This window comes from Aulonocara sp. 'chitande type north' Nkhata Bay, linkage group LG16, assembly GCF_057382095.1.
Source record: "Aulonocara sp. 'chitande type north' Nkhata Bay isolate Kocher_YH1m ecotype deep benthic linkage group LG16, A_spYH_male_GT1.1, whole genome shotgun sequence".
NCBI lineage: Eukaryota > Metazoa > Chordata > Actinopteri > Cichliformes > Cichlidae > Aulonocara > Aulonocara sp. 'chitande type north' Nkhata Bay.
This window is the reverse complement of record NC_141359.1, coordinates 15,745,214-15,769,685: the sequence shown is the minus strand read 5'-3', so window position 1 is coordinate 15,769,685 and position 24,472 is coordinate 15,745,214. Positions and strand designations below refer to the sequence as shown.

At 42.1% G+C, this 24,472-nt stretch overlaps 1 protein-coding gene across 2 annotated transcripts in view; it reads left to right on the top strand.

The window, feature by feature from the left end:
- The window catches only part of satb2 (SATB homeobox 2), a 50,605-nt gene extending 26,347 nt beyond the window's left edge, over positions 1 to 24,258 (top strand). Inside the window, exons 4-14 of one of the 2 annotated variants that reach the window (XM_086266759.1) lie at positions 1,028 to 1,154; positions 2,123 to 2,246; positions 2,846 to 2,948; positions 4,668 to 4,718; positions 4,798 to 5,390; positions 6,388 to 6,600; positions 6,726 to 6,812; positions 7,586 to 7,738; positions 9,690 to 9,884; positions 21,529 to 21,711; positions 21,809 to 24,258. In XM_086266759.1, the coding sequence (XP_086122885.1) occupies positions 1,028 to 1,154; positions 2,123 to 2,246; positions 2,846 to 2,948; positions 4,668 to 4,718; positions 4,798 to 5,390; positions 6,388 to 6,600; positions 6,726 to 6,812; positions 7,586 to 7,738; positions 9,690 to 9,884; positions 21,529 to 21,711; positions 21,809 to 22,303 (2,324 nt within the window). In that variant the 3' untranslated portion in view covers positions 22,304 to 24,258. Of the gene's footprint in view, positions 1 to 1,027; positions 1,155 to 2,122; positions 2,247 to 2,845; positions 2,949 to 4,667; positions 4,719 to 4,797; positions 5,391 to 6,387; positions 6,601 to 6,725; positions 6,813 to 7,585; positions 7,739 to 9,689; positions 9,885 to 21,507; positions 21,712 to 21,808 lie in introns of both variants that reach the window. The other variant, XM_086266758.1, reaches the window with a different exon arrangement.
- The last annotated feature ends 214 nt before the right edge of the window (positions 24,259 to 24,472 follow it).

The window sequence follows — 24,472 nt, the reverse complement described above, 5'->3', positions numbered from 1 at the left end:
AAACTGGCTGTTTAGATCATATGCTTAGCTTCTGGGTGGGAAAATGATGCCTGTGTGAAAGTACCTTAAAAATGCTTCTTTCTCATGGCCAGCAGAAGAGACTCCTTTGGTTGGGAAAAGAAATTTGGAAATCTAAAAGAAAATTGTCATTTTGTAAACGATGGTCTCCATTAAGTTGTACAGGAAGATCAATCGGGCTATACTTTTGATTTCTCAGTCAGAGCCACTTGGCAAGGCAGGACTTTCCTAACTAGTGGGTGTCTCCAGAGCATTTTAAATGTACATTATCCCAGTCTTCAAAGTGTCTGTTAACATTCCCATCCATCTAACATTCTCAGAATAAAACAAGGGCAATAAACAGTAAATTGAACAGTAGGTGAAGGTGGTGTGTTCAATTCAATTCAATTTTATTTGCACAGCGCCAAATCACAAGAACAGTCACCTCAAGGTGCTTTATATTGTAAGGTAGACCCTAGAATAATACATACAGAGAAAAAACCAACAATCATATGACCCCTTATGAGCAAACACTTTGGTGACAGTGGGAAGGAAAAACTCCCTTTTAACAGGAAGAAACCTCCGTCAGAACCAGGCTCAGGGAGGGGCGGGGCCATCTGCTCCGACTGGTTGGGGAGAGAGAAGGAAGACAGGATAAAGACATGCTGTGGACGAGAGACAGTCTTTTCAATCTGACTGCAACTGCTGTCTTTAAAGAAAAACACCAGTCAATAGAGTGATGGCCATCCAACACTCAGGAGGCCACTCTTTATTTAAACACCACTTCTCATGGTTAATAACAATCAAAGCCAAGCCGTCTAAAATGTACAACACTTTTCTAAGCTACAGTTAGCGTGCAGCACTGTAGAGATGAAACACTTTACTAGTCACAGTGAGTGCTTGGGTGAAAATCTCTTTTGCTGCTTTCCATCATAGTCTGCTGAGTTTTGTACTTCCTCTGTTGTGTGATGTCAAAAGGTTGTTTAACAATGATTGAAAATTGACAGAAGTATGTGCTCTCTCTTTTCAGGCATCATAAAGGTGGGAAAGTGGAATCCTCTTCCCATTCACTTTTTGACTGATGCTCCAGAAGCAACAGTTGCTGACATGTTGATGGAGGTTTACCACATGGTCACATTACGCATTCAACTACAAAGGTCAGACTGTGTTTTGAAAGACAGATGTGAGAGGATATTTTTTTTTCTCATTCATTAGACTTTAGAACAAACTGTGTGCAGCACTGTAGCAGAGACTTGTAAGTCTGTATTTTATGGGTACAGTGTGTATGTGTGTGTGTGTGTGTGTGTTAGATCAGATACTTGGTCCACTGGGCTGCTGATGTCATTGCAGCTGATTGCAGTTCAGGAATTTACCATATATATCAAATTTGAAAGCAACAATATTGAAACACTAAAGTTCTATTTAAACAACCCGGTAGGGAATTATCTATTATCTGTCTCCGTCAGGGAGAGCCCGCGTGCCAGGAACTGTCGGTTCCCGAGAAATGGTGAAGCAGAATCTTGATGGGTAGATAAAACCAGATAAACTCCAGATGAGAGGGTTATTATTGTTATTGTCTTGGCGCATACCAGCCAGGTTTGTTTACATGTTTATTCATGTATCCATGGCAAAGGCAGACGTTTCACATGCTTCGTGCTCCGAGTTGAAATTATTTATTTGAGGTTAAAATTAAATAAAACCAGAAAGATTAAAAGGAGATAGACCCTAGATGGGAAGTAGTGGTTTGTGGTTGATGTTAATACATGATGCTTGGATTATGGTTGGGGTTATGTGTTCATTCCGGTTTACATTTCTTTTCTTGCTTAGAGTTACATGAGCAAATATGAATCTAATGGTGGCTTAGTTTAACATTAAACTACTTTTTAAACTTAAATAAACCTTGTAGGATTTAAACCAACCAGTCGTTGGCGATAAGTAATCTAACCCCTGACCTTATGTGTCAAAAGAGGTGACTGTGACAGAATAAAATATGCTAACTGATACAAGTGCAAAACTACTTTTGTCTCCCTCTATAACCTACAGGTAGATGTGGAGGTAGGTTAGTGGTTGTGCTCCTGTCCAAAAATGAGCCTAACAAACTGATGTGTGGTTTTGGTTTGTATAGTTTTTCAAAGCTGGAGGATCTGCCCTGCGAACAGTGGAACCATGCAACTGTCAGGAATGCTCTCAAAGAGCTTCTAAAGGAAATGAACCAAAGTACTCTGGCCAGAGAGTGTCCTCTATCACAGGTATGACTCACCAGAATGTAGCATCTCTACTGCGTCTTCATATCAAGGAGTTAATCTGCATGCAAAAAGTGCTCTAAGTACAATGATCCTCTACAAGAGATATCTTTACACATGTATTTTAGTGACAAGCTCTTCACACACCCTGGCTACAGACAGCCCTCACGAGATCCATTTGGGCACATTTAGAAACAGCCACGAGCTATTGTTGCAAGCTTTTAATCAAACTCCACCCCAAAAGTTTAAGTGCCGTGTTAAAGTCCTCAGCTGTATGTTTGGCCCTCTAGCCTGGTCCTATTCTCACTCGTGTCTGAGAAGTGTTTGCATACTGTGTTTAAATGGATCTCTGGTGGGGGTGTCGATCACTGCATCAATTGCAAGCATATGTGTATGTGGCTGGAGATTCCCTCGCTGCACCGTACTGGCTCGAGTTTCCATGGGTGGCTTCCAGTCATGATTAATGTTTGTCTGTTTCTATTGTGTGCGTGCAAGAGTGCATGTTGTATGTGTTTATGTGTGCATGCCATGTGGTTGTTGCGTGAGTCTAAGCATTTCATATTATGCTGGTTATTAATTATCTCTCCCCTCTTGTTCCCTCTCAGAGCATGATTTCCTCCATAGTGAACAGTTCCTACTATGCCAACGTATCCACTGCCAAATGTCAAGAATTCGGTCGTTGGTACAAGAAGTATAAAAAAATCAAAGGTGAGGCTAATAGAGTTTGAGCCAGAGTTCTTAAATCATCTGGTAGTTGGACCAGTGGCCAAGGAGTTGTAAAATGATTTCTGGAGTAAAATAATAAAAACATACAAATCTGTCTACTTTTCTGGTGAAATGATAACACAGTTTTACTTCTTCTGCAATATACTTTGAAATAAGTCACACAAGATTATCTGAGAGTGCAAACTCTTGAGCGAGAGCTGCAATGAAGAGCATTAAATGAGTGCTCCACTGATGCAACACTGCACTCCTATAACATTAAATGGACAAAAGATGATCGAAACCATTTTTTCAACATCTAATCCCACATTGTCTATAATGCAGCTCTGAAGACAGCAGAATTTTATAACTAGCTACTAAAAGGCCCAACTCACTTTTATTTTAGCCATGCAGCTACAACATATGTGAGCTACATGTAACCACACATCTTTATGGCAACCCTTGATACACCACATGAGGAGTGCAAGAAGCGTGACTGGTCAGCTTGGGCTGAGTTTCGTAAGCCATAGAGAGGGACAGTAGCATAGGTGGGCGAAAAGGTTCAGTGGTTTATTCCAGAACGTACTTCTAGCAAAGACTTAACACTGCAAGCCATCCAGGTGCCACTTGCCCTCTATGTGAATAAACAAACACTCACACAAGCCCTGAATATCGAGAGCTTGCTCAGTATTCCAGCTGCTGGTGTATCCAGCAAAAACTAATAAATAAAATAAAATATTGGATACAAGTCAGAGCAAAACCTTAGATTTGAGAAAGGATGAAGCCCTCAGTAACTCTGTCACTCTCTCGGTCAGGGTGTTGCAGGTTTGAAGTCACTCACAAGAGCCATTTTCAGCCTCTCACTTTCCAGAAAGATGCTCACAGGTTAGATTGTCGTAGCTAAAAGGTCCAGTTGACTGATTAGAAGCAGTAGATTAGTTCCATCCATGAGGTCTGCCTTGGTAATGGGACCTATGCTAATGTTAAGTGTTAAATGTCAAGTCATTGTTACTATTATTTTGTCTCACAGTTATTAAAACAATTGTTGCTGCTATATCCAATATATATATAAAAGTATCACTTTTAATTGTTACAGCCTGACTTAGAGTTATACATGCGTATCTGTGTTTAATATCTACAACTGGAGTCCAGTCCAACTTGTGAATCATGCATCTTAGAAGATGTGGAGGAGTAGAAATCAGGATGGCTTTATGTAAATGGTTACAGTGACACTGATTGGATGTGATATTCAGTCATATAGTCCCCATAATATCCCTTCTTTTACTTAACCACACCAGCTTGTCCCACTCCCAAAAGCTACATTATAATAATGTAATAATAACAGAATAAACACTAGGCCAGAAGAGGAGAGAGGATGTAAGAAGAAAGTGAGAGAGGATGGAGTTATGCCGGAGCCTGCTGCGCTCCTGCTACGAGCTGGTGTTAAGTTACATTCAACATTTCCTCCATCAGTCCTGCTCCACAGATGTTGACATGACAGTTTCTTCAGAGCTGTTGTGGAGCTTTCAGCCGAGAACCCATGACACAATCAGCATCAGCATATGTAAATGTATATACTTACATTGCTTTTTGGACACGTTAGGAACTTTAACTTTGGCTCAAAAGCTTAGCTCTCTTCTTTAAATGGATGCTGATGCAAAGTCATAGCTTTACACCAGCAGCATCATGTCACTCTTCTGATCTTCCGTTTGTTTTGTTGAGCAGGAGATTACTTGGAGAAGATGTGGTCTGGACGAGATGCTGCTGACATAAAAAGTAAGGAATATAATCCATTTTTCTGATACTGTGCTTAAATGAAGATATTTATTTGAACACACTCTCTGATTATCTCCAGTTGAGAGAGACAACATGGCCGACTTCTGTGTGTTGGGCCAGAGACCTCCACCTCATCTGGCTGGCCTGGCACAGCTTGGTCACCTGGGAGCCAGCAGTCCCCTCCTCAAATCTCCAGATTCGCAGGCACTCTCCCAGACACCTCAGCAACCACCTCCTCCTCCTCCTCAGCAGCAGCCCTCACCTCATGGTCCCCTCCATCACAGCCCTCCTCTCCGTACAGGGCAGGTGCCTCCTCCTCCCCCACCTCCACCGCCTGGTGCCCTGCAGCCCCTGCTGGGCCCAGGTGGACTGCTCTCTCCTCAACTCTCCCCGCAGCTGGTACGGCAACAGCTCGCCATGGCCCACCTCATCAACCAGCAGCTAGCCGTGAGCCGCCTGCTGGCTCACCAGCACCCTCAAGCTCTCAACCAACAGTTTCTGAACCACCCGCCGATCCCACGTGGTCCATCCAAAGCTGGCGGTGACCACCCTGGAAGCAACCCCTCTGCTTCTGAAGTCTCCTCTGAAATCTACCAGCAGGTCAGGGATGAGCTGAAGAGAGCTAGCGTGTCCCAGGCTGTGTTCGCCCGTGTGGCTTTCAACCGTACACAGGTAGGAACGCAGAGAAAGGTCAAGGCTAAGGCGTCAGGAGAGGAAGTTGTAAGGGGAAAATGAGAGGAAGAGGAGGAAGGCGATGTGACAGAGAAAGGAAATCAAGTTTCTAGTTGAATAAAACGTATGCAGAGGTTTTTAAATCTAAAAACTGAAATATGGCATTCAATGGCGTTAATCCGTCAGACGAGACCAAAAATACCCACACACGTTTCTTACATTATATGGATCATATCAGGTGAGAAGAGGTTTACTGGGTAGAAACAAATGCCAGTTGCCCTTACTGGTCTGATTTTCACAAACACACACACTCAGAAAAACAACTCGGCTAATTTATGGTCACCCACCTTTTGGTATTTTTGGTGGGCTTATCAGAAGCGTGGCTGGGTTGCTCGCTGCGTCATTCAGTCTCCTCCTCCACCATCGCAGCAGCACAAACACCTGATGCATTCAGGCTGTGCTAAACTGGTTACTGCACGGCCCATTAGATCAAAGTAATGGGAGGTGGCTGATAGACCTATTGGTCTAGAGGCCAGGTGTTTTTCACTGGTGCATCACTTTGTGGTGGGTAGCCTCTGTATTTGAGAAGCTCAAACCAATATGCAAATACTTTTAAGTGTCTAGTTGTACGTTTATACGAGAAAACGAGCAGCTTCAAAGTGATTTACATTTGACAAAATCTATTTTTCCAGTCAAAATGATAAACATGTCTTTGTGTCAGCTTAATAAAAGTGAGGATTGTCTAGTTTTGAACATTTGGTTTAGAGGTTTTAAAAAAAAAAAAAAATTCTGGATACTTTTGATATGCATTTGTGAAATGAAAGGAAAAAGCAAATTGCCAGTCTGGGTTTAAACAAAGAAGCCAAACGAGTCCAAGAATAGCATTAATGGAGCTTCAACAGTACACTTGAAGCATGGGAAAGGGACCATATATTTCAATTTTCCATGCTAGGGAGATGCAATAACATATCCTGCTGTGTGCGTTTGTGTTGGTCAGGGCCTGCTCTCAGAGATCCTGAGGAAGGAGGAGGACCCTCGCACGGCCTCGCAGTCTCTGCTGGTGAATTTGAAGGCCATGCAGAACTTCCTCAACCTGCCTGAGAGCGAGCGAGACCGAATCTACCAGGAAGAGAGAGAGCGCACTATGAACCCTTCGGTCGGCCTTCCCCCCTCCAACTCCTCCAACCCCGGCGCACCACGCCTTTCACAGGTTAGTGTGCCCAACGGGCCATAAACTGCGGTTGCCATAGCAGTGCATCGAGCGAGAAAACAGCGGTGTTTTGTATGAGTAATCATATGTGATGCTAACATGCCTTGTGTCATGTATGAGCTTAGAAAGTGTGGGAGAGGAGCTTGGAGGACCAGAAAATCCCAGATACCTGGGCCTCAATCTGGAAGAACAAGGCCAAGATCTGTAACTCTGTGAGTTATCTACCATCTTTAACTTGCCCTCACAAAGTAGACTGCAGCATGTCATGTGCTTCATCCTAAAACCTGCGCTGGGATTTGAAAGTTTTTATCTTAACAAATTCCATTTATAATGGAAAACAGCTTCAAAGCCATCAGAGGGACATATTGTAAACATAAAGGACATTATACAGTATTTGGAAATTTCCTTCCACAAGCACGTGGAGCAACATCAGTGATAAGAAGTACCCCTGATGTCAGGACAAATGCCCATTCATGGATCTGGGTGAATTGGTGCGCTATTCTTATTATGGCTATGTAAAATTATCTCAGCATCGTTTACACTGGGGGAATGTAAGCTAGCTGGTCTCTACATGTCTTGTGGATGACTTCAAACGCTGTGTATACAAGCTTTCTGAGAGCCAATACATGTTCATTCAAACAGAAACAACAAAGAAAGACAAAAGAGGAGGACTTAATGACTTTGATCTGTAAACACAACTCATGTGGGGACATGCGCTGCAGATGTGCAGCTGATGCTTGTACTGGGAACACTGCATGTCTGTTCTCAGAGCGACTTGGCCTGATCATCAGCTGATAACCTCTCCTCATATGTGTTTGTTTTTGTGGTTAAATTTCATAGTAGATTCATAAAGTAAATAACAAGCCTTAAACAATACGCGGTACGCCTCTGTGACTGTTTATCACTCATCTTGTTCTGTCGAAGCACAATAAAGTTCCTTTTTAAAAAATTGTGCTCTGCATTACATCATTATCCTGTCTCCCAGCCCAAGCCGTCTGGCCCGCCCTCCGACCTCCCACTGAAGCTGGAGTCACTGGTCAACATTACATCAGGCATCTATGATGAAATTCAGCAAGAGATGAAGCGAGCCAAAGTGTCCCAAGCTCTGTTCGCAAAGGTGGCGGCCAACAAAAGCCAGGTGAGGAGACTGTTGGGGAAAACAAGCCTACAAAATGACTTAAAGTGTTTGTTTTTCAGGTCAGATTCCAAGTGCAGTCACATATTTATATGTACTGCGATAGCGTAGCTGATATTTTTTGTACCCTGTGAGTTAGATAGTCAACTTGTTAGTGAGCATCACGATTGAACCAAAATCATTTGAATTAATAATGATTTATTACAAACTACAAAAGTTGTGGGACTGAGTAGAGCCAGCAAAGCTGGTACTCTGCCGGTAACACGATCTAAATGTTCATCAGCTGTTTCACCATCACTTCAAACCGGACGTGTGTGATCAGTTATGCTCTTAAAGCTCTGGTGACATAATGTTTGACATTAACACTGGCTGCAATTATTTATACCTCTATTGTTTTTTTTAAATTTTGAATCTTGGCCGCACGCATTAAGACATTATTTATATTTATATGTATTTACTTCTAATTTTTGGATAAAAATGAAAAAGGAAACACTTCAGTTTTTGCTTCTTGGTCTTAATTTCAGACCACGATGACTGAAACAATAATAGGAATTCTTTAAAAAAATAGTTTTTTAAATTTGTAGCAACTTGATGTTGCAGGATGTGACTCACATGGGATGTAGGTGGTCTATAAAGAAGGCTTGACAACATGTATACAGTATGTGCGTTGCTTTTGTGTGTATTTAGCGAGGTACCCCTGGTTGGTGGGTCTGGGGGTGGCTGAGGGTCATGGCTCACTGCACCCATCTGCTGCAGCTGGCCAGCAAGCAAGGACAGCAAGCAAGCGGGGGAGAGAGAGAGAGCGAGAGATGATCAGGCGATTAGCGGTGCATGCTGCCCGAGGTGGCTGGTTGAACACAACAGCTGGTGTCACAAACTGAACCAGTCTAGCAGATATAATTGAATCTTCTCCGTCTCTCCTTCCTCCGTCTTCCTTTACCTCACACATCCTGCATCCTTCCAACTTTTACAACTTTTTATTTTAATTCGAGCTTCCCTCCCCGGGGTGGAGGGTGTCAGGTTAGGTGGTCTCACGATCTTGTCTGTGCTTGTCGCAGATGATGTGGTTGTGTCAGCCTCGTTGAGCCGTGACTCTCAATGGGGGGGTGGGATGAGAATGCTATAGATCTCAGCCAAGGACGAGGTGCTGCCCCAAGTGGACAAGTTTAAGTATCTTTGATTCTCGTTCATGATCGAGTGGAGTGGAGCACATTGACAGACGGATTGGCGCAGCTTCACCACTCTGTTGTGAAGAGAGCTGGCTGTGAAAGCAATGCTGTTAGTTTATGGGTGAATTTGCATTCCCACCTTCATCTTAGCCGTAAGCTCTGCATACTAATCAAAAGAATTAGATTGTAGATGTAAGCAGATGAAATACGTTTCCTCTAAAGGGTACCTGGGCTCTTCTTTAGGGATAGGGTGAGGAGCTTGGGGTTCAAAACACACATCAAAAGGAACCAACAGATTTAGTTCAGGCATCTGATCAGGATGTCTTCTGGGCACTTGCTGAGTGAGGTGTTTCCAATTTGTCCTGCCAGGAGGAGGCCCTAGGGCTGAGAGAGATGCTGGAGAGATTATGTCTCTCAGTTGGCTTGGGAACACATAGGAGTTGGAGGTGGTGGCTGTGGAGAGGCAGATCTGCTTCCACTGCTGTAACACAGACTCAGATAATGGATGAATAAACTCATTCATGTCTATCTCAGTTGCCACTTGTCATGCTCATCCCCGCTGCCACTTTCCAAACAGAGTAGATGCAGAGTCATCTGCTCTGCGTGCACGTGTGTGAGAGAGAAAGGTCGTAAAAAATTGCATAACAATTCTTTCTCACTGTGTATGACACAGTAGCAGAAGTCACCCATTAACATCCCTGTCAGCTATCGCACAGTCCACACTTCCTTTCTTTTTAACCTCACCTTTCCCCCCCCCCACGCATACATCTTTGTCTCCTCTTCAGGGCTGGCTGTGCGAGCTACTTCGGTGGAAGGAGAACCCCAGCCCTGAGAACCGCACTCTGTGGGAGAACCTGTGCACCATCAGGAGGTTCCTGACGCTGCCGCAGGCCGACAGAGATCTTTCGTACGAGGAGGAGTCCAGACACCATCATAGCGAGAGGCTGCACACCGTCCTCCACATGCCACAGGACACACAGGTAAGTGTTTGCATGTGGAGGTAACGTGCACCTCAACACTCCATATCCAGATGCGGTATACAATGAGTGGATTTTATTTACAGCTGGCACAAAGACGGTGTCTCTAGTAAACACACTGAACAGATTTCCTGCACATCACCTCATCTCATAATATTTACAACTTGAAATCGGGAGAAAGTGCTTGGTCTTCATACCTACAAACACGTGTGTCCTAAAATCTATTTTTGATGGATTACTCGATTATTTCAGAACTGTTTCTTTAAAACATGGCCACCCCTTCTAATTACAATCTCCTAAAAAGTACGCAGATATGAATGTGCTGAACACACAGTACGGTATAAACACTGACTGATAAGGATGACTAAGATGCTGTAAAGAATGATATTAGAAATAGTTGTTACTGAGCTCCATTTTCATGGCACTTCTCACGTATTAAAACAGATGGAAGTGTATTCCTCTACCTTCAGAGACCAAATCTGTCATTATTATTGAGTCATTATATTTATTTAATCTAAGTTTGCGCAGTGCTGTTTGATCTTGTGGTGGGTGCACATGTGTTTGTGTGTCCCTGTGTGCCCCAGTGGAATGAAGAGTAAACAGAGTTGCTGGGTGGTGTGGCACTGGAGGAAATGCCCCATTAGTTTTTGAGGAGGGAGGCAGAGGCTGAAGGAGGCTTGAGAGAGAAGGGAGATCGATGGAGGAAGCACAGAAACGTGTTGGCATCTTTGGTTACTGTGAGCGCTCCAGTTGGACACACGCTGAAGCCGCCCCACCTAACTTTATCTGCATGCCTGGGTTTTGCTTTTTCTTCTAGTGCAAAGCTTAAATAAATTAGAAATGTAAGTCAAGTCCAATTAAAAAGTAGGATAGCACTTTATAATACGGCCCGTGACAAAGGTCTTTATTTCTCTGCAATTAAATTGAATTTAGGTGTATTTTATTTGAAAGAATAATGCAGTTATATTAACATGCAGATGCTTAAAGGTAGAATAAAGGGGTAACAAAGCAACAGTTATGCTCTAAATCAATTTAAGTAGTCCTCAGTAATTTTAAGTATTTTACAGGAAGGAGACAGAAATTATACGGAAAGCAATTTCAAGTATTTACTTTTAATTTTAGGTATAGCATAACAAATTTCACTGGTGTGTAATGAACAGGTAATGTTGTTCAATATTTTTCGTATTATGGTGTGAGTTAAACGTGCCTTCATTATTAAATCTTTTTTAATCCATGAAGGATTTTCCATTCATCAGTTGTCATTTTACACTCAGGCTGTTTTGTACATTACTTACAGTACAATTATTCTCTTCTTTCCTGTAAAATACCCAGTTATGCGAGGTAAAGTCACAGCATGACATGACCCACGCCCTGAAAAGAACTGTGTACTTATGGTGTCAGATAAAATGCACTTATAGCTTAATTATTTCCTGACTTGTACCCCCCCCCCCCCCCCCCCCCCCATTGTAATTATGCATTAAGTTGCAGGCCTTCCACAGCATGTCTTTATCCTGTCTTCCTTCTCTCTCCCCAACCAGTCGGAGCAGATGGCCCCGCCCCTCCCTGAGCCTGGTTCTGCTGGAGGTTTCTTCCTGTTAAAAGGGAGTTTTTCCTTCCCACTGTCACCAAAGTGCTTGCTCATAAGGGGTCATATGATTGTTTGGTTTTTCTCTGTATCTATTATTGTAGGGTCTACTGTACAATATAAAGCGCCCTGAGGCAACTGTTGTTGTGATTTGGTGCTATATAAATAAAATTGAATTGAATTGAAAGTATCGATAAAAATTTTTTTTTTTATAAATAGTGCCATGATCCAGTGGCGACAGCCTCTATCAGTTATATAGTTATATTTAATGTAGGAGTGCTGCCACAGCATGCAAACCCTGTATACATGCCTGTGGTTTACCATACTTGACTCCAGAGGAGGAGCTTGTTGGTACATGAAGGTATCTGTGTTTATGTTAATGTTGAACCTGCCTAACACAAACACCCCCGTTCCCCTTCTCTTGCTTGAGGTAGAAACATCAAGCAGCTGATTATAGTTTAATTTTAAAATGCAAACATGAAAAGGTTCAAATTCCCCAAAATGTTAAATCGGTGTAATGTCCAGAGAAGCAACAGGAAGTGTGTCACTTCTTCATCTCCTGACCTCGCTGAAAAGAGGTGGAAGATCAGGTTCGACGGTAGAAACAGCATTCACTGCTTGGACTGAGCCTAGGTCCTCTGGTTGAACCCGCCAGCTTACTCTGCCCACAGCCCCCGTCACCCCCAGCTCCAAAGCTATTATAGTCCACATATAGTACATACCATATGCCATAAATCAAAAACAGGCCAATGCTCAGACTTCCCATTTGGTATTGTGACATGAATCCTACACGGCTTGCTTTGCAGCTCCACCCACCTTCACTCTACCACCAAGCCTTTTTTCTCTCCTCCCAATTCAGAGCTTTGTATTAAAGACTGATGGGAAGATGCAAAGGAAGCTGTGGTGGCACCATTAACACATTCCTCTACTCCTCTCGCCAAAGTCTAAAAATAAAATTTACACTCATAAACGCCTGTGTAATAACCCTCCCACCCCCCACACACCCCCAACCCACCCTCACTCCCACCCCAAGAGACACAGGGAGAAGAACTGTGGTGAAACGCTGGTGATTTATTAATCGGAAATGAGGTGTGTGTGTGTGTTCATGTTGCTGTCTTGAGAGCCCCCCCCCCTTCCCTGCTCTGTCCCAGATGAAGCCCTCCACCAACCTCAGGCTCCAGCCAGCCTGCCACCACAGACCACACATGTGTCCCATCTGCCACACATACACACAATCTCATACTGATAGTTGGTAATGTGAGCACTCTGTTGTGTTTGGACAATAAGAAGGTCTCTAAAACTGTAACAACCAACCCCGGGATACACATGAAAAATGAACGCAGTGCTGCTCTCTGAAGCAAATGTTCACATACCACTGATGTGTGTGTGTGTTTGTGTGTGTGTGTGTGCTTTGTACTGGACTGTATGTGCGGTACCATGCTAGCGGCTCTGTGTGAGCGTGTCTATGAAGTGTGTAGGTGCTGTAAGAGTGTATTTGTAACTTCAGTGAGCATCACATTTCTTCATGACTGACACAGCCCCAGCGTTGGCTCTACAGCTCTCACTCACATGGCTCGAGCAGTTAAGTGCGTCCCACAGCTAATTTGGCAGAGTCTGCCCTTATAAATAATTACTTTATTGTTTTTGCTAAATTGATTTCTGCTGCAAGTCTGGAGGTGTTTATGTGTGTGCATGTATGACCGCTCACAGTGGCCGAGACCCCAGGAGTGGTGGACTAGAATCAGAAGTTACAAGCCTTACTCCACTCATTGTGTCTCGCTTTAGCCCAGCGGTGCTTAATTCCAAACCCCCAAAACAAATCGCTCCTGTTTTCTGTCTCGTCAAAGCGGGGCCACTTCATAGAATGTGTCAAATGCCACGAGTCTGGCAAATGTTTGAAAAATATATACAAAAGTATTTTTTTGAAGAAAACATCATAAATGCTCCAGACTTATCAAAGTTAAGATCATGTCATTATGTTTTAAACTTGCAGTTATTATCACAATCTTTTGAGAGTGAAAAAAAGATTTTTGAATATTCTATAACAAACTGCCCATTTCTTTCTCCAGTCCTCAACTGAAACCTGAGTGTCAATGTTCTTTGCAAAGAAGTGATCATAATGTGACACAGCTTCCAAAAAAGGAGGTCAAAGTTCATCTTCAGCATCTTAATTATTTTGTACTTTTTTATGTTTTCTAAAATTTCCAGACGTGTAGATTAACAGTTTATTTTCTATCACTTTTGAACTTGAGTTGGTCAAACTCTGTCTGTTCTTTGAATGATTGTGGTTCATTAACAATGCAAATAGATAAATAGTCACTTGTAGGACAAAGGCTGACTTGCGCTTCAGACAAAGCCTCAATTTTTTATCCAGGTTTTCACTTAAATCTTTCAAAGACTCAGGTTTGCTACACTGGCTCTGCTGTAATTATAAAAAATATAACAGTGAACACTTCTGTGTGAAATCCTCCAAACAATACTTAACTGTGAGATTTCAGGCCAGCAAAGCTGCAAGAACTGAAATCTTCCCACATAAGCTCTGGGGCAGGAGTGTCAAACATAAGGCCCGGGGGCCAAAATCTGTCCATTGGATTACTGTGAAAAATGTAAAGGACAACGTAAATCTTAGACTTTTAACTGGATTTTCACAATTTTCACAGCTTTTCCTGCTGATGGCATTTCATACCACACAAAATTATTAAATTATTTCTGTAATAATATTTGTTTCTGTAATGATAATATTTCTATAATAATACAATTTAAGGCCAAAGTGTTGTGACAGATTTCTTTACTACAACAAACATGTCTTTATCATGTGGAAATCTTATATTAAGATATCTCATTGATTAAATGTGTAGTTAGATTTGTGTACAGTGACTGTGGCCCACCATGTAAAATGAGTTTGACGTTCTGAATCAGAGCTATTTTTGAGCTGTCTTTGCACACAGATCTATGCAGGGAATCATATGCATTCTGATTGTTGAAAGAAATGAACGCTTTTTGGGGGGAAATGATTGATGAACTCATTACCATATTATGAAAGATATCATGCACATTCTTAACTCACTTGTTTTACTAGTAGGACAAATTGTTTTGCAAAAAAAATTGTGAAAATATGAGCATTAGATAAGAAAAACACAGGGCCCATTCCTGGGTTGTCACGATGATTTAGTACTGCAGAGCCATTGAAACCGAGGGTCTCGAGGTGATGTAGGTATGTGGTGTTTAAAACAATAGTGATCTAAATGGGGACACTAGACAAATACAAACTGACTTATGGGTCAAGCCTGTTCACTGGACTGTATGCTGTCTTTAATGAAACATCAATCTTCATTGGACCCTCCCTGCCTGATAAACGCCCCCCATTTTTCTAAACTCCACACCCTTATTTTGTAACACAAGTTTTCTGTAAAAATAAATAAATAAATAAATAAAAATCTCCAAACCCAACCCAATGCCAAAACAACCTCAATGACATCACCAGGCATTATTTTTCCTAGAGCTGGGAAAGTTCCCACCAGAGCCGTTACACAACTGATTTCACCAGCCGAGCAGTGCTGATGATGAGTAAACTCTCAGTGTGTGAAACAATAGATTCTCTGGACCGTAAAAAGCAATGGTACCCATACCTTCCTTTGGTGTAGACAATAAAATAGCAGCATTTCCTTTAGCTGCCTCAGTTTTAAGCGACAGCTAAATTACTTAGCATGCTGGCTCACTGTTACGACTTACTGGAAATAAAACAGAACCACCTTTGACATAATTTCCTATTATAGAAAGTCAAAATGTGTCCTGTCAGCGAGTTGTGTAAGCTTTTATATTTCTGACTTCCATTGGACAGCACGTGCTGCTGTTCACTGACACCAACTGTTGTGATCAGCTCTCACAGAGTTGATCACAACTAACAGCAGGAAAAAAAACTGCCAAGAGATTAAAAAAAAGGACTGTACAAATAAAGCGTAGGTCTATAGTCGACTCTATTTGCTTGTTTTTACTCTGTTTCGCTTAATGCCATTTAATGTCTGCTAAAAAATAACACTAGAGCTTTGAAGCAAAGTCTAGCATCTTATGTCTAAAATCTTACTGAGCTTCCATAACAATTTAATGCAATAAAAATTAATGTGAAATGATTTCATCATGTTGTTTTGCTTTTGGTAAATGTAGTTATAAGTCTTTTCCCCACTGATAGAATCCAGCTTAGATGTCTTAAAGGAAACAGTTAAATGACCTCTGCGTAACTTCCAGAGAAAATACTCTTATTATCAGTTATCACTTAATGATTGTTTTGGCCTCTAGCAGATGAGTTTGACTCCACGACCTGGCCAGGGATGAGCTCCAGCCCCCACATGACCGTGATAAGTGGAGGAAAATGGATAGATGGATTAGTGGTTAGTTAGACAACGTTTGCAGAACAGTTTGTGTCATCTAACTGTGGGCGACCGCAGCCAACTGTTAGCGACAAAGACAAACATCAGAAAGTTTTGGGGCAGCACCCACTCTCCCACTGATTTCACCCAGCAACAGCTAGTGGCCTCTGGCACCCACTCACCAACATGTCAGGGAATATACTTTTTCCCCCAGTAAACAGATGATGCTGAGGGTCGTCAGGTGATCAATTTCTAGGCCTGTATGACCTGTACTGTTATGGAGAAAATCAATAGCATTTGTCATACACAAGTCAGATTACACAGGTTTACTTTGTTATACAAGTTAGCATCATGGATCAGGGATTTGACGAGGTAGCCAGCTAGCATTTCTGCTCAGATATGATTCTATTACCATTAATGTAAACAAGCAAAAGCTACCTAGGTAGCCCACTAGTAAGTGGCACATCTGTTCCATCCATGGTGATGGTTAATTCATAACATTAGTAATTAGTAATTAGTAACAAGTAATTTTATAACGACAGTTTTCATGACTAAACTAGTCTCACAAATCATGTTACAATCTTTCAAACACTGTCAATAAAAACGGCTTAATAATAGAAAAAAACACAACCAAACACACATTCATGCAGATCTAGCGCTGCAAAATATGAAAATAATTGTACGATAAATGATAAAGCAGCATTTTTCAGTTTCAGTTTGTGTAGTCTATCCATTTCACTTCCAGACAACATATCTGCCTCTCTCTTTTCCTCCTGGTTTGTCTCTCAGTCTTCAGTGCATCCCGGTGGCCTCACTCACTGTTGCAGGGTGGAGTTTGGGCTTTTTGGCAAACCACAATTAAGTTAATTGTTTAATTGCAGATAAATGGAATGAATACCACACACACAGTTTGAATGAAAAAAAGATGCGACAATGCAAGTGCGTGCATGTGTATACACACATGACCCCAGCGCTCAGTGACATTACGTGTATACAGTTTTTCATCAAAGAAACATTATTATACCAAAAAAAAGTTATGTGCAGTGACTCATCTACTCCATTAGTCCGGATCCAGTCTCCATGAATCGCAACCACACACACTTCTTTAAATGCAAGAGTGAAAGAGACAGACAGAGACAGAGATGGAGGGAAAAGGGGGAAAATAAAAAACACACTGATTAACAGGAAAGGTGAAGTCATGCAAAAAACCAACAGAAAAGTGATTTTTCCTTCATTACATATTTATCTCTGTGTTAATGCCGTCTCTTGTGGTCACCCCCCCCCCCCACCCACAACCAAACACACACACACGCATACACAACAAAACACACACAGACAGAGAGCGAGAGTTAGAGGTCCTGCAGGACCAGAGCTCATTAAGGGGAAGATGAATATTTCATGTTCTATAATTCTTTCATAGTTCTGCGTCGTGATTTGCCTTGATTTACGTTTTTAAAGAAAACTTTTTCATTTCACTGCAGTGCACTCACGGCGCTGCCAGAAGAGTGAGAGAAAGACAGAGAGAGGGAGGGGAGAAGTGAGAAGGAAAGAGAGAGAGGGGGGGATGTTTTTCAGGAATATTGAATCATGCCACAAGAAGAGCTGGTCTGGCGCTGGGCTCCAGTGCTTGTGGTTTTGGGAGAGCAGGGCTGTATTGTGTTGCTCTGAAGTGACATGTAGTCCTTTCCAACGTTTAATGGTGAGAAGTAGGCAAGCTGGACTGCATGGGAAGGGGGACTAAAGGTGAAACAGGCCAAATAAACTGTAAACGTTTAAGAATAATTGTAGCATAATCGAGATCACGTCTGACATGTTACGTTTGGTGAATATTTCTGTAAATTTGCTCATTCGAAAATGGGACAGCAACTCCAATACTTTATGACCCGAGTAAAGGCTTCTCTGGTGAGTTTATACTCTCGCTTGTGAATTTCAAGTCTTTTTTAAATACTGTATCATGTTCAATATGTCAATTATGTTCCCCATTAGAAAAACAGGAAGGATAAACCAGTGCACGTTACTGAGCATGCAGTATACGCTGGTTTCTCGGTCAGATCATAAAACACAATTTTTTAATAGTCTATATTCAGAATGATGCTACAGTGGTCGCGTTAACAGCTAAATTGCTCACGTTTAAAAAATGCAAACTAAAGCCGGGTTCATGTTGCACTCCTCGGTACCACTGAATGCATGCATCTTAGCATTTTGGTTCCTTTTCATGTACTTTTTCATATGTTGCATACTGAATTTTTCCGACACTGAATAGTAGCCAAGTTGATATCTACAACATCAGACTTCTGGATGTCACAGTGGGTGTTTTCCTAAAAACAGGATCAGGATGCCGTATCAACACGTCACGTTCTCCACTGGAGACCATGTTCGTATGTTTCTGTTTCTTACATGTATGAACTGCTGCTGTTTTCTTTGAGCCTGTGACCACCACAGTCTTTTCCTGACCTTAACAGAGTACAGCAAGTCCTCATTTAGTTATGACCATGATCTTTCCCTGCCCTTAGACATATGGGTTTTAAACCCAAACCATGATCTTTCCCAAACTGTAACCCAGCACTTTTGGTCCCTAAACTTAACCAGATCATTACCAGAGAGGTGGCTGCCTTATGAATCATTATTGTGAACTTCATATGGCAATGAAAAATGATGGGTAGTTGGGCAATGAAAAGCATTTTAGCAGAACTTCTTTGCCTGTGATCTACAACGATTCCAGCTTGCCCAGTTAGTCTAGGTAACTAACCCCAGACTGTAGGTCAGCCCCCTATGACACATGACCACGGCTTGCTGTTTTGATTTTCTTTTCAGTTTTAGCTTTTAATTACCTTCGCCAAAAATTGGTTTCATGATTTTTTTACTTTCTCACACACCCAGAGTTTGCCGTACTGGATTCTGTAAGATGACAGAATCCAGTATGGTGACGGTGATTAACAAAGTGATTAATTGAGAAATAGTGGAGCTCAAGAAGCAAAGACACAGAGGGTTAGACTGAAGTCGTAAAAAGTGGAAAATGCAAAAGGCAATCAAAACAAATCGAGTCGAAACTAGTTTTTAGGAAAAATATACAACAAAAGTGTTTGATCATGATGCTGAACTGCTCAAAATTCAACTAGGATCCTAATTTATTATAAATGGTAAATCAAATTTGGTGTGGTACAAACATTTATTTTAAATACTGAATCAGGGCTTGCAGAAAGTAGTTAGAGAGTGGTGTAGGTAGAGGACACGGGGAGGTGGGAGCAGGGGTTCCTGGCATCTATGAATTTTTGGAGTCGTGTTGGGTTGGCCGGGACTCGCTTCATTAGTGTCCTGAAGCATTAGAAGTGAGTACAGACGTGGAAAGGAGGTAGAGACAGAAAAGCTTCAGGTATGGCAGAATAAGACAACAGATAAGAAGCATTTGGAGGTGAACTTTGAAGGAGCCCTGTGTGCTCGCCTCTGCTTTCAAACATATCCGTTATAACATGTAGGAGTCCAGGCTCCTCTGTCGATGCATGCATGTGCGGCCCCTGATCCGAGAGTCCCTGCCGTCAGCTCAAATAAGCATTGAAATGATGAAGGTCTGTGTGGGAGTGTGTTTGGGGTGGTAGGTTTCACAATCCCCTCTATGGTTTACCCTCAATTTAGCTATTAAGTGTCTCAGTATGTTTGTATGGGGGATATTTGTGGCTGTGTGGTCCTCATTAGAACAGGGATAGACTCTTTTTTTTCCTCTCTTTTTGGTCTTTGCCTCTAACTTTGTATTGCTAGTCTGTCGCATTCTTACAGTCTTCTGTTTTTTTCTTCAATATCTAAAACCGTCAATTTGAAAAATGGCAAAATAAGGAAAAACCTACAGAATTCCTGTAAATGCCCCCCCCCTCTGCAGAAATAAAGCCCCAGAAATGAAATTGGAGCAATTTCATGGTCTGGCCTGCCCTCGATATTATTTAAGTAATACCCTGTTATTATTGAAAAGAGGGAGAGAAAAGTGAATGACTATTATCTTTATGTGGGTCCTTTAATTTTAATGCGCCACAGATTTATAGCTGGGCATTCCAGTGGGGAGGCCCCTCCCTGCTCTTAAAGTGAGCGGGCGGGACAGAACCGCAACGCTCTCACAACAGCCACTACCTTCTGACAAACAACCAAAGTCCCCACGTTCCCTCCGAACACTTCATCCGGTCCTCCTCAGTGCTGTCACACGGCCATCAGGCCCATCCTGACAGCCAGAGGATCCTCTCGGCACAAGCTCCGCTTTTCTATGTATTTCTATTGCAGCTCTCTGTACACATAAATCCTGCTAAACTTTGAGCTCTTTGTGTCATAACCTGGATTACTGAATAATCTGAGTTGATAAAAACCCAGGTACACTTGCACCAGCTGTTCAAGCAGCAATAGTAGAAGTTTTGTTTTTGTTTTTCTTAAACTAAGTTTTGGTTCATCAGGCTGCGTTTGACACAATGTCTTCATTTTATATGAAAGTAAAAATCAACCAGATCAGATTTAAGAACAGATCAATAACCAGCCAGCCAGTCTGGAGGCTTCTCCTGACGAGTAACTATAACAAGGAAAAATTTGTTTTTAGCATGATGTGTATGAAATACTCCTAAAAATAGCCTCTATGATCAAATGAGCACAAAAGCAGTGCTAATGTACTTTGATCTTACAGTGACTAAGTTAATGTGCTGAAGTAGTTTACAATGAATATGCTTTTTTAAACTCCTGTTTACCCCTTTATTAAAAGAGAAGTTCTAAAAGAGAGCCAGCGTATATTGTATATGAAATATTGATTCATTATTGAATACTTGTTATAAATACAAGTCTAATCAAGTAAAAGATAACATGAAGTTTTTCAGTTTCTCGATTCTGGAGCTCTTTTGTTCATAAATATGGTGATGATACCAATTCCCTATGTTATCAAGTAACAGCAGTTCTGTTGGTGTGTCCGTTTAATAGAGTGTCAGTTACAGTCTAATGAAGTTAATTGTTTTGATTCTGCTCTATCTCTATCTGCTGGTTTTTTGGTACCTTATATGTTCTTCTGTTGTGTTTTTGTTCATTTACTCTCACAAGTTTTCCTCCTTGTGTTTCCTGTCCTCTACTATCAAACTACAACAATAGCTGCTTTCTGCTGACCTTATCTAAGCACCAATTGCAGATGATGACTCCTTTGTCCTCATTCCCCCTCTACCCTCTGCCCCTCTGAGGCTTTGAATTTGCTGGTTAAATAGTGATTGGGTCTCATAAGTTTGTAAATAAGAGACTTCCTGGCAAACAGGTGGTTGGCGTTTTACTAGAGCTAATCTTACACACATTAGGTCAAAGGTAACCAGAATGCATTGGTGTTTGAATGCCAGCCTTGGAGCAGCTTAATAGACCATGACACTGTGAGCACTTGTTCTCACCCTGTGTTCACCTTGCAGCCCTGGCTACTGTGTACTGCAGGTGGAGGGCGGTATACTGGATGATTTATAAGATGTTATGTAACATACAGGGTTTTGTAAACTGAATATAACACTTATCAGGTGCAAAACTGTATTTCTGATCAAATGTGAGGCATAAAGTGCAAAAACCCACGGTCACATAAATGCTCATACAACACATTTATATACATTTAGATCAAATAGTGTGCACTCTCGCTCCTGGCTGCAGTCTTGATCAGGGGTCACTGTGCCCCATTAATCAGCTCTTTTGCCTTTCTCGCCAGGCACTTCACAGGCCACCCCCAGGCCCCATGAAGGAGCATCACCTGTCTCCAATGCGTGAAGAACCATTGTCTGCCCCAGCGAATGAAGAGAGGTCACAGAATATGGGTGGAGGACCTACAGGTGTTGCATCTGGCACTGTTGGCGGTGCTGGAAGCAACAAGAAGCCCCGATCGCGCACCAAGGTACCGATGGTTATCGTGTTTTCCCATTCTGCATTTTGTTATGTGGGTTTGTTCATTTCTTTATCTAGTTTTTGACACTTGGCTGTGTGTATTCTAGATTTCTCTAGAGGCCCTGGGTATCCTGCAGAGCTTCATCCAGGATGTTGGCCTGTACCCAGACCAGGAGGCTATTCATACTTTGTCCGCACAGCTTGACCTACCCAAACACACCATCATTAAGTTCTTCCAGAACCAGCGGTATCACGTCAAGCACCACGGCCGCCTCAAAGACCTGGGCGAGGGTGCTGCCGCCACTGGAGGGGTTGATGTCAGCGAGTACAGGGAAGAGGAGTTGCTTTCGGGCTCAGAGGACCCAGAGTCGAGCGAGGATGGGGCTGAGGAGATCTACCAGCCCACTGAGGGGAACAGTGGGAGCAGTGGGGGGCTGAACCAGCCTCCGACATCCTCCAGCTCCAACTCCAGCCAGTTGTCTTTAGGGTCCAATGCGGCTCAGGAGGATTGCAAGGACAAGGGGCAAGGCAGGCTTAGTGGACCTCTTGCACCCGGGAGCTCCTCATCCAGTCCTCGAGAGCAGGCTGACTACCAGAGGTAGAGACTGACGAACAGAGAGGACAGAGATAAAGAGAGAAGCACGAGAAACGTATGTTCTGTGATAGGAAGTGAGGAATTACTCAAGAAATTATGGAGGGTGGCAGCAAAGGAAGGTTAACGTCTACCCAGGCACATTAACCAAGACAGCATTGGGCTGAAACACTGTACATCTGAAATGATCAGACAGACTGTGTACAGTACCAAACGCAGATTTGTAGAGTGAAATTACCTCAGTAGAAGAAAACAGGTTATTGGTGTGCTGTGATACGGCAGTAGTTGTATAAATGTGAAAGAATACTCCCCCGAGGAACGTTTAAATAATTCACCCCAGATTTTCATTCGTAGGAAATACTTTTTCTACTCTGACCTCGAAACAATCGCACCAATTTATCCTAATCAGCCAGGAAAGCCACGCTCCTCCTCTTTAAAGACAGAGCACAGTCATATAGAACTTAATTGGTGGGCTGGGTCCTCGACAAAAACGACGAAATCCTCAGGACACACGCTGATGTTGCTAATACTTTTGCCTGCCTGAGACCGCAGGTACACAGCACTCTCTGTGCATCTTCAAGCTTTATTTCATTGTGGTAAAGGCCGACATACACACACACACATACTCCCTGCCTCTGCCTCACAGTCACACTCCAGAATAGTCCAATCTAGCACTTACTGATCACAAGGACCCTGATATTTAGTGGATGTGCTGTATTCTCGTCCCCCTTCTCCCATCCATCTGTCTCGCCGCTCAAAGCTGCAAAAGACAAACTGTTTAAAACTGAGTGTGGAGAGGAGCAGTGGACAGTTTGGCAGGAGGACAGCGAAGAGGATGTGGCGTGGAGGGACCCTCACATTCGTGTGCAAGAGGGAAAAAATGTTAGGAAAGAAGAAACAGAGCAGCAAACAATCAGTCTTTCTCTATGTGGTAGTCCACCCCTTCCACTCTTCCTCTCCATCTCACTCTCTCCCTCCCGCCTCCTCTCCTCTCTCTAATTGGTGCCCACAGTCTTGTGTTTCACCACACCTACCCGCACTTAAACTTCACCAACCCTATTTATTGCTATCTTTATCCATGATTATTATTATCATTATTGTTATTATTGTTGTTATTATGGTTAGAGATGCTGTCATTGCGTGCTATTTTTAGTTTTTATTTCCATGGTTTTAAATATTGGTTTGCAGAACTGGGCGGTTGTTTGGATAACAAGAGACATTAAGAGTGCCCTGCCCTACAAGAAGAGGAAGAAGAGGAGCGGAGAGAGCGAAAGAAAATAAAAGAAGCAGTTACTGAGTGTTATTGGGTGAAAAAAAAAAGCCCTGTCAAGTCGTATTATGCCAGTTTTCTTTGAGTTTTTTTATAGTTCTTTTTCACATAAATAGAAAATTTGCTGGAAAAAGAAGAAAGTAAAAATGTGCTTTTTTCTGCAGTTGATGACAATCTACTTTTATGAGCCATTAAAGAAATGTGGCAGGTTTTACTCTGTTCTTCACTTTTAATGTCTGTAAATACCCGACATGGGATAAATTGTTGTTGATATACTTTTATTTTGCTGAGTGAGTTTAATTGTTTGAGCCAGTTTGGAGATTTTTTTTTCCTTAAGACAACTCAGTGGAATCGGTTCATTTTATTGTGAAAAGCAAATTCAGTCACAAGACTATTTAAAAAGAAAGCAAATATCTTTTTCTTTTTCTTTCTTTGTTTGGTGTCTCTTGCAGATGTGTAAGTAAATAGTATGTTGGAAACAATATCTGAGCATGGATAGTGTCTCGTTTGACTATCCCGATCGGCTGCTACACTCAGAAAGACGACCTGCCTTTTTAATTTTTACATCAATCACTCTATATCATTACGTTGTGCTTTTCTGTATGACAGGAATCAGGGTTAGACTCAAATGCAGTTCTGATGAAATCTTAGTTCAGTTCAGTGTTGAAGTGAATTAAAACTTGTGAATTCAAAAAGTGTCTGTTTTTACTTCTATTTTATACATCCTCTCAAACACCCCAGAGCATAAAGACACACAGATTGTCACTGGGCTAAACCTTTTGCTAGACCAATCAATTAAAGGTCTGTGTAAAGCCTCTGGGGCTGGTTTTTCTAATAAGCCAGAGAGAGTGACAATAATTTAGACAGAAAGGCTGCCAGCACTCTCAGCTCGCATTTTTTCTCTCTGCT